The sequence below is a fragment of the Colobus angolensis genome, unplaced genomic scaffold (assembly GCF_000951035.1).
Source record: "Colobus angolensis palliatus isolate OR3802 unplaced genomic scaffold, Cang.pa_1.0 Scaffold82, whole genome shotgun sequence".
NCBI lineage: Eukaryota > Metazoa > Chordata > Mammalia > Primates > Cercopithecidae > Colobus > Colobus angolensis.
The window spans coordinates 346743-356726 of record NW_012122043.1 but is presented as its reverse complement, the minus strand read 5'-3'; the positions used below and the strand labels follow the sequence as shown (position 1 = coordinate 356726).

Below are 9984 nucleotides of genomic sequence, written 5' to 3'. Positions count from 1 at the left end.
TTTTTTGAGATGGAGTCTCACTGTCACTCAGGCTGGAGTGCAGTGGTACAATCTTGGTTCACTGTAACCTCTGCCTCCCAGGTTCAAGCAGTTCTCCTGCCTGAGCCTCCTGAGTAGCTGGGACTACAGGTGCATGCCACCACATCCAGCTAATTTTTTGTATTTTTAGTAGAGATGAGGGTTCACCTTGTTAGCCAGGATGGTCTTGATCTCCTGACCTCATGATCCATCTGCCTTGTCCTCCCAAAGTGTTGGGATTACAGGTGTGAGCCACTGTGCCCTGCCCCAATTTTCAGTTTTGAAATCTAGTGCTTAGCTTTTTGGCCAGGCGCAGTGGCTCACGCCTATAATTGCAGCACTTTGGGTGGCCAAGGCGGGTTAATCACCTGAGGTCAGGAGTTCAGGACCAGCCTGAGCAACACTGTGAAACCCCGTCTCTACCAAAAATGCAAAATACTTAGCTGGGTGTGGTGACATCTGCCTGTAATCCCAGCTACTCGGGAGGGTGACGCAGGGAGATTGCTTGAACCTGGGAGGTGGAGGTTGCAGTGAGTCAAGATAGTGCCACTGTACCCCAGCCTGGGCGACAGAGCAAAACTCCATCTCAAAAAAAAAAAAACCCTATATTCTTGTATTGTAAAGTAGTGCACAGATACAGAAAACTGCACAGAACAAACATGGTTTAATTAATTTCCGTAAAGTGAAGGTCTTCGTAACTAGCACCTAGTCAGTGATTAGCTGCAGCTGGAAGGCCTTCCATATGCCCTGTTAAAATCATAAACTCCTTCTGGCCCCAAATAAACATGATGCAGATTTCTAGCGTTTATTTCCTTGTTTCTTTAATAGTTTTATAGTGCATTCCTAGACACTATACATTATAGTTTAGTCCCGTTTTTCTAACTTTTAAATTAACTTTATTAAGGAATAATTTACATACAATGAGAATGTTATTCTAAATGTACAGTTTGATGCCGCATTCAGTTCCTTTAAAGTTATGGAAGTATTCAGGCTTTCTATTTCTTCTTGGGTCAGTTTTGGACAAAATCTGTGTCTTTCAAGAAATTTGTTTCATGTAAGTTGTCAGATTTTGTTGACATCAGGTTGTTAATAATTTTGCATTATTATGGTTCTGATGTAGTATCTGTGTTGATGGCCCGTCTTTCAGTCCTGATATTGGTAATTTATGTTTCTCTCATTTTGTCTTGATCCTTTTTTTTTTTTTTGAGACGGGGTCTCGCTCTGTTACCCAGGCTGGAGTGCAGTGGCGTGCACATGGCTCCCTGCAGCCTCCACCTCCCCGTCCCTGGGCTCAAGTGATTCTCCCACCTCAACCTCCCGAGTAGCTGGGACCATAGGCACCTGCCGCTATGCCTGGCTAATGTTTTCTAGAGAAAAGTTTTCATCATGTTGTCCAGGCTGGTCCCAAACATCTGGGCTCAAGCAGTCCGCCTGCCTCAACCTCTCAGTGTGTTGAGATTACAGGTGTGAGCCACTGTGTCTGGCCGTCTTGATCTTTTTAGAGAACTAGCTTTTAGTTACATTATTTTTATTGTTTTCTCTATTTTTCTGTTTGCTATTGCATTTGTTTCTACTCTCTATTTCCGTTTTTCTACTCAGGTTTACTTTGCCTGTACTATTCTAGCTTTTCAAGGTGGAAGTAGCTTGGATAATTGATTTTTATATCTTCCTTGTTCTAATTACTATTTTTGTTGCACTCCACAAATTTTGACATATTATGATTTTGACATAATTTTGATATTGTTTTTAATTTTTATTTTGTTTACCTATTTAAAATTTTAAAATTTTTTCTTGTTTTTTGAGATGAGGTCTCACTCTGTCACCCAGGATGGAGTGCAGTGGCGTGATCTTGGCTCACTGCAGCCTCCACCTCCTGGGCTCAAGATATCCTCCCACTTCGGCCTCCCAAGTAGCTGGGACCACAAGTGCATGCCACCATGGCTGGCTAACTTTTTGTATTTTTGGTAGAGATGGAGTTTCACCATGTTGCCCAGGTTGGTCTCAAACTCCTTGAGCTCAAGTGATCCACCCACGTTGGCCTCCCAAAGTGCTGGAATATAATTTTTTTTTTTTTTTTGTGAGACAGAGCCTTGCTCTGTTGCCCAGGCTGAAGTGCAGTGGTGCAGTCTTGGCTTACTGCAACGTCTGCCTCCCGGGTTCAAGCGATTCTCTTGCCTCAGTCTCCTGAGTAGCTGGGATTAGAGGCACGTACCACCATGCCTGGCTAATTTTGTTTTTGTTTTTTTAGTAGAGACAGAGTTTTGCCATGTTGGCCAGGCTGGTCTTGAACTCCTGACCTCAGGTGATCTGCCTGCCTTGGCCTCCCAACATACTGGGATTACAGGCATGAGCCACCACACCTGGCCTAGAATTTTTTTTTTTTTTTTGAAACGGAGTCTCGCTGTGTCTCCCAGACTGCAATGCAGTGGTGCCATCTCAACTCACTGCAAGCTCCACCTCCCGGGTTCATACCATTCTCCTGCCTCAGCCTACCGAGTAGCTGGGACTACAGGTGCCGCCACCACGCCTGGCTAATTTTTTGTATTTTTAGTAGAGACGGGGTTTCACTGTGTTAGCCAGGAGGGTCTCAATCTCCTGACCTCGTGATCCACCCACCTCGGCCTCCCAAAGTGCTGGGATTACAGGTGTGAGCCACCACGCCCAGCCTCATTTTTTTTTCCATGCTATTTCTTTGCCTTATAACTTATGTAGAAGTATGTGTCTCAATTTCCAAATAATTTGGGATTTTTCAGATACTTTTCTAATTTTAATTTTTAGTTCTGTTGTAGTCAAAGAACATTATATGATTGAAATCCTTTGAAGGCCAGCTAATTTTTGTATTTTTAGTAGAGACAGGATTTCACCATGCCGGACAGGCTGGTCTCGAACTCCTGACCTCAAATGATCTGCCCACCTTGGCCTCCCCTGCCTGTAAAGTGCTGGGATTACAGGCGTGAGCCACCGCATCCAGCCTTCATTGCAATATTTGGTCTGTTCATATTTAACATAATTAATGATATGGTAAAATTTAGATTCACCATCTTGCTATTAGTTTTCTCTTTGTTCCTTCTGTTCCTTTCCTGTCTTCTTTTGGACTAATCAAGTATTTTTTTAGCATTCCGTTTTTTTTCCCACTCTTGTCTTCTTAGCCATACTTCTTTGCTTTTTTTTTTGAGACGGAGTTTCGCACTGTTGCCCAGGCTGGAGTGCAATTCGCAATGGCGTGATCTCGGCTCACTACAACCTCCACTTCTCAGGTTCAAGTGATTCTCATGCCTCAGCCTCCCCAGTAGCTGGGATTATAGGTGTGTGCCAGCACGCCTGGCTAATTTTTTTGTATTTTTAGTAGAGACGGGTTTTCACCATTTTGGCCAGGCTGGTGTTGAACTCCTGACCTCAGGTGATCCACCCGCCTCAGCCTCCCAAAGTGCTGGGATTACAGGCTTGAGCCACCGCGCCCGGCCTAAAATGTGTAGATTTTAAATGTTCTCACCACGAAAGTCACCCCATATATAGTTACCCCATATAGTTGCCATTTCTGGTAACCTTCATTTTTTTTTTTTTTTTTTTTGAGACAAGAGTCTTGCTCTGTGGCCCAGGCTGGAGTGCAGTGGTATGATCTCAGCTCATTGCAACCTCTGCCTCCCGGGTTCAAGCAATTCTCCTGCCTCAGCCTCCTGAGTAGCTGGGACTACAGGCGCGCTACTACACCTGGTTAATTTTTGTATTTTTAGTAGAGACGGGGTTTCGCCATGTTGGCCAGGCTGGTCTCAAACTCCTGACCTCAAGTGATCCGCCCATCTTGGCCTCCCAAAGTGCTGAGCCACCGTGCCCTGTCTTTTTTTTTTTTTTTTTTTTTTTTGAGACAAGAGTCTTGCTCTGTGGCCCAGGCTGGAGTGCAGTGGTATGATCTCAGCTCATTGCAACCTCTGCCTCCCAGGTTCAAGTGATTCTCGTGCCTCAGCCTCCTAAGTAGCTGGGATTACAGGCATGTGCTACTACACCTGGTTAATTTTTGTATTTTTAGTAGAGACGGGGTTTCGCCATGTTGGCCAGGCTGATGTCAAACTCCAGTGGCCTCTCGCCTCAGCCTCCCAAAGTAGTGGGATTACAGGCATGAGCCACCGAGCTTGGCCCAACTTTTATTTCTTAATATTTATTTTCTTTCTTTAAAAATTTCTTTTCCATGCATATTCTGCTTATGTATATTTCTTTATGTGGATGCAAATTTCTGTCTGTTGTCATTTCTCCTCTACTGAAGAACTTTAACATTTTTTACGGTACATGTATGCTGATGGTGATGAATTCTCTAAGTTTTTGTTTCTCTGAAAATGCTTTTATTTTGCTGCATATAGAATTTTAGGTTAACCTTTTTTTTTTATCATTAAAGGTGTTCTCTCATTTTCTTCTGTCTTTCATTGATTCTGATGATAAATTAGTGATGATAATTATTTTTGGTGATTTCTTTTTTTTTTCGCTTCTAAGATTTCTCATTGTCACTGGCTCTTAACAGTTTGGTTATGATGTGTCTTGGTGTGATTTTTTGTGTATATTTTGCTTGGAACTTGTGCGTCTTTGAACTGTTGGTTTATACTTTGCATCAAATTTGGAAAATGTTCAGTCAGTTCTGCAAATATTTTTGTGCTCTCCTTTCTCCTCTTCCTGCGATCCAGTTCCCTGTGTGTTCCTTAGTTTAGATTTTCTCATAGCTCAGTGAGGCTCTGCTTACTTTCTGCAAGCTTTTTTCTTTCTGTACTTCAGTTTGATTTGTTTCTATTACTTTATCTATTTATTTATTTATGAGACAGGTTCTGGCTCTGTCGCCCAGGCTGGAGTGCAATGGCGCAATCTCGGCTCACCGCAGCCTCCGCCTCCCGGGTTCAAGCCATTCTCCCGCCTCAGCCTTCCAAGTAGCTGGGATAACAGGTGAGCGTCACCACACCCGGCTAATTTTTGTATTTTTAGTGTAGACGGGGTTTCAGCATGTTGGCTAGGCTGGTTTCAAACTCCTGGCCTCAAGTGATCCGCCCAGCTTGGCCTCTCACTTTCCCTTTCCTTCTTTCCTCCTTTCCTTCTCTCTTTCTTTCTCTCTTTCTCTCTTTCTTTCTTTCCTTCTTTCCTTCTTTCTTTTTTTCCTTCTTTCCTTCTTTCTTTCTTTCTTTTCTTTCTTTTTTTTTGTTTTTTGAAGGTCTTGCTTGGTTGCCCAGGCTGGAGTGCGCTGGTACAATCTTGGCTCACTGCAAGCTCTGCCTCCCAAGTTCAAGCAATTCTCTGTCTCAGCCTCCCACGTAGCTGGGATTACGGGCACGTGCCACCATGACTGGCTAATTTTGTATTTTTAGTATAGATAGGGTTTCACCATGTTATGCAGGCTGGTCTTGAACTCCTGGTCTCAGGTGATCTGCCCGTCTTGGCCTCCCGATGTGCTGGGATTACAGGTGTGAGCCACTGCACCCGGCCCTAAGTTAGTTTTAATCTCCTTTAATACAGTTTTCATTTAAGAGATTGTAGGGCTGGGCGCTTTGGCTCACGCCTGTAATCTCAGCACTTTGGGAGGCTGAGGTGGGAGGGTTACTTGTGTAGCCGGGACTACAGGCATGTGCCACCATTCCTTGGTAACCAGCTTTTAAAAAAACAATCAGTCCCATTTCCCGGCTGGGTGTACGTGTCTTATGATTTGTTATTAGTTGTCCGAACTTAGGTATAAAGGCAGCATGGAGAGGGAAATTTCTGTTCTCCCCAGGATGTGTTTGCTCTGTTTTAGTCCAGGCTGATAGGCCTGGGGGCCTGGGATGGGGCAGGGTCTCAGCTTCAGGTCTACCCAGGCCCCTCGAGGACCCTGAGCTCTTGACTGAGTGCCCCAGGGAGCCTGCGGATCGCCCTCTGCGGAAGACTCTGCCCTGTAGGTTCATCTGCACTTTAGTGGGTTTAGATTTCCTCTCTCGCCTCCTGCCCCAGCGGCTTCTACAGTTGGTAGGAGACTGGCGGTGCCCGAGCACACCCCTTCCTCGAGAACTCCAAGGCTGTGGGGATTTTCCCTCTGCTTTTAGTGGCTCTGTGCAGCCTCTGGATCTGTAAATGGTGGGGACGTGGCCGCCATGTGTGGCTGTGTGGGCTCAGCGTGGCCCAGTGGCCAGCCCAGCCCTCACTCAGCGCATGAGGCAGGTGGACACCCACCCCAACACCCCCCTGCCCCTGCTGCAGGTCATCTAGCGCTTGTTCTCCACAGCTCCCACACATCTTTGAGAATGTGGTTTTTGTGACTTGCTGGGTTTTGTGTTTTCTAACTCAGTGAGAACAGCGTTCTGAGTCTTCCTGCTCCTTCCTGCTTGGAACCTGAAGGCCCTGTCCCGACCGTGCCTTTTCTGTGTGAAAGCGGAACTCCTCCTGGTCTCTTCCTCACCCAGCACTGTTTCTCAAGGGCATGCTAGGCATGAGGAATGCAGGCACCAGGGGTCCTCATGGTGGTGAAAGAGACCCCAGCTCCGTGTCTCAAGGGCATGCTAGGCATGAGGAGTGCAGGTACCGGGGTCCTCGTGGTGGTGAAGGAGACCCCAGCTCCCTGTTGGGGTTGGGTCTTCCTCCCTGAGGGCTCTGCCCTGCTTCAAAGACCTCAGGAACAGCCAGCACCTCTGCAAACACAGGAAGATCCACCGTGGCCTCATGGCTTTTCCTGTCCTGAAAGTGCACTGACCAGCACTGTTCAGTAGCAGTCGGAGCCTGGGAGCTCAGCGCTGCCTGCCGGGCAGGTTGCAGCAGTGACAGATGAGAGGGGTGATCACTGATGGCGACAGTTGCAGGGCTCCTGCGGCTCCGGGCTGGATCTAGCTTGTGTGCGAATCTCTTTCTTCTTCATGCCCCTGAGTGGCAGTGCTGCTCCTGTCCCATTGCAAGACGTCGAGACGGGCTGGCAAGGCGAGCTCTGAAGCTGGGCTCTAACGCCCAAGGCGCCAAGCAGGCCCCTTCCAGAGGGACAGGAAGATGGTACAGGTGGGCAGACAGGGTGTCCTGAGGACCAATCAGTTGAACCCAAAGCCTGGGCCCGCCGGGGCAGGAGTGTGCCTCCAAGGGCATCATTGTGGGTGTGCGCAGGAGCCTGCCTGCCCCTGGGCTCTGGAGCTCTGTGGCGCTCTGTGGTGCTCTGTGGCGCGCGTCCCTGACCCATCAGCACAGTGGGTTTTCATGCCCCTCTTGGTCACGCTGTGGTGCCAGGCTGCTCTGCTTCAAGGCAGGTCCTGTTCCCTGCTGGGGACCCAGGAGCATGCGCCATCCTGTCCCTGTGGCCTGCCCTCTTCAGGCCTGTTCCCCACGTGCCCAGGGCCCGTCCTGGATGCAGTGTTCCTAGACCGTACAGATGTTTCGTGTCTCGTCTGAGATCCTGTGACCTGAGGCTGCCCCCTGCGCTGTTGCTGCCCTGTGGCCTTGCTCTGGCGTGTGGACGAAGGGCAGTGTCACCTGTAGCACCGGGAATCCCGGAGCTTGGACAGGCAGCCAGTCCCCTGCTAGGAGCTACATGGAGTGCTGGGAAGCCACTGGGGCCGGGCATGGAGGGGCTCACTGGCACCATCTGGCGAGGGGTGCCCGCCACACGCTGGGGAATTAGCACAGAGGGCGCCTCTTGTGGCGGTGGTGCTGAAGGGAGTCAGAGAGCCGCCGCTGACAGCTGGGGTCAACGCAGCCTGTGCAGGGGACAGGGCTCCCCATGGCCTCCTGGTTGCCTCCCTCAGGGCTGGTGGTAGCACTCCCTGGCCACGCGCCATGGCGCTCCCTCAGGGAGACTGGAGAGGCCCGTGAGGCCTCCACGCCAGCCTCAGCTTCTGGGGTGCCCTTGCTGGGTGGTCCCCTCATGCCCCCGGCCTTCTCCCACTACCGTCAAATCCGGCCAGCACCCTCGAACCCGGTGATGCCGAGACACAGGTCAAGATGTCGGTTCCGGCTTTGTGGACAGAATTGGACTTGGCGCAGAAGAGGAGGGCGTCACAGAGAGCATTTCGGGGACCGTTGGCAGCAGAGGGTGCTGCCCTGCTCTCCACGGGTGAGAGGTGACGCGAGGAGACTGCAGGAGCCCCTTGGAGGTGAAGCCACTGGTGTCAGCCCGGAATCGGCAGGTGGCTGAGACGTAGACCCTTGTGTGCCGCTGTCAGAGGAGAGGCCTGAAGACTACTTGAGACTTGCTTGAAAGCAGTGTCGGTGGCACCTGGACCTGGACTTGTGACACTGATGGATTTCAGCTCTAAAGAGAAACTCTTGTCTAGTCCCAGACAGAAAGAGCAGGAGAGCAGATTACCCGCAAAGGACAGACTTAGATGGGCACCCCTGTGCCAGAGGGCAGTGGGGAGGCTGGGTGCATGCTGAGCCCAAGTGTGTGTGTGTGTGTGTGTGTGTGTGTGTGTGTGTGCGCGCGCGCGCGTGTGTACAGGCAATTGCAAAGGCGTAGAAGAGCTTTAGACAGGTGTCTAAGGAAAAGCTGAGTGTTGATTCCCTCTGGGACCCAGACTTCTCCTTGGCTCTGCCTGATCGCAACTGTTTTTCTCACGGCCACGTTCCTCCTGCTAACCTGCCGTGTTTATGTAGCAACTAGATATTCTTGGGTTGGAGGGTGGGATAGGGAAGGTACTTTTTCTCTCTGTACTAACGGGAATACACTGTCTATACTACCTGCAGCTTGTAAGCTTATTTGAAATACTGAAATATAAAAGCATAAATTTCCCCCTAAGTGCATCCCTTTCAAACAGGGGAAAGTCTCCACCTGAGGTCTGTGGTCCTGGTGGGGCGGCCATGGTGCTGCAGGTGGCAGGCTTGGAGGGAGGCATGGGCAGGGTGGAATACCCGCCAGGCTGCTGTATAGAAACCCACGTGGGAGCCGGTGGGGATGGAGGAGTGACAAGGATGGCGTGTGGTCAGAAGGGGCCCTGTGCCAGGTGGACAGCTGGATGGGTGGTGGGCGGTCCAGGGAGTGTGTGGGGAGCTGCAGGTTTAGTGAGATTGGGCCTGAGGTGCCTGTGTAGGTGCGTGGAGGGCCTGGGTGCAGGATGCACGGCTGTTCTCGTGGGAGGAGGTCATGGTTACGGGAGAGCTGTTGACTTGCAGGCCGTTCTGACACCTGTCAGTCTGGGGTGGGAGGCTGGCAGGCTTCTCTCAAGTGTCAGCCATCTGCTGCTGGAGGTGACGTGCTTGTCTCCAAAGGGGCCGGGGTCTTTGGGGGGATGGCCGAGAAGTGGGGTGAGTCCAGAGATCCCCGGGGGAGTCCCATCTGGGAGGAGGGACCGAGATGAGAGTGGACTCGTCCCCAGAGTGGGACCAGAGCCCTGGTGCTGTGGGTGAGTGCTGCGCTTCACGACCTCTTGGGTGCCGTCCGTGCCCGTGTCCCCGCCTGGGTCCAAAGGTGGGTGTGATGTCTCCACCCCTCTGCTGCCAGCTGCTACTGTTTCTGGATTTTTGTGGGTAACAGTGTTCTTTCTAGCATCAGCTGACAATCTTTTCGTATCCTTAATGATTTTCTTGCTGTGCCTTCTGAGAACATTGCATGTTCAGAGGGGTTATTGAGGTTTTGAAAATGTGTGCTCCAGGAAGAAAACGTCCACAAGGTGTGTATTCAGTTAGTGCATGACTGCAGTGGCCGGCCCTGGAGTCGCATTCGTTTCTGAAGGACAATAGGAAAAATGGAAGCAAGCTTATTCATTATGTGTCGCTCAGAGCACGGTACAGATTACCCCCTTGGAATGATCGTCGTCACAGTTTTGGGGTGGGGGGCCTTAAGTCAGAGGCAGAAGGGCCTGTGGTGTCTGCGCCGCCTCACTTCCCGCCATGGCCTTCAGCGGTTCCTGTGCCTCGTTCCCTGCAGGTCTGAGTTCACTGACACCGTCCTGTCCCCTGCAGGTCTGAGTTCACTGACACCGTCCTGTCCCCTGCAGGTCTGAGTTCACTGACACCGTCCTGTCCCCTGCAGGTCTGAGTTCACTGACA

At 50.3% G+C, this 9984-nt stretch overlaps 1 protein-coding gene across 3 annotated transcripts in view; it reads left to right on the top strand.

Moving 5' to 3' along the window:
- ING5 (inhibitor of growth family, member 5) overlaps window positions 1–9984 on the top strand; it is a 33693-nt gene that overhangs the window by 16352 nt on the left and 7357 nt on the right. Inside the window, exons 5-6 of one of the 3 annotated variants that reach the window (XM_011929533.1) lie at window positions 6311–6440; window positions 6884–8153. The exons of the other annotated variants lie outside the window; for them this stretch is intronic. Of the exons in view, the coding sequence (XP_011784923.1) occupies window positions 6311–6440; window positions 6884–7030 (277 nt within the window). The 3' untranslated portion in view covers window positions 7031–8153. Of the gene's footprint in view, window positions 1–6310; window positions 6441–6883; window positions 8154–9984 lie in introns of those variants that run through there. 3 annotated transcript variants of the gene reach the window in all.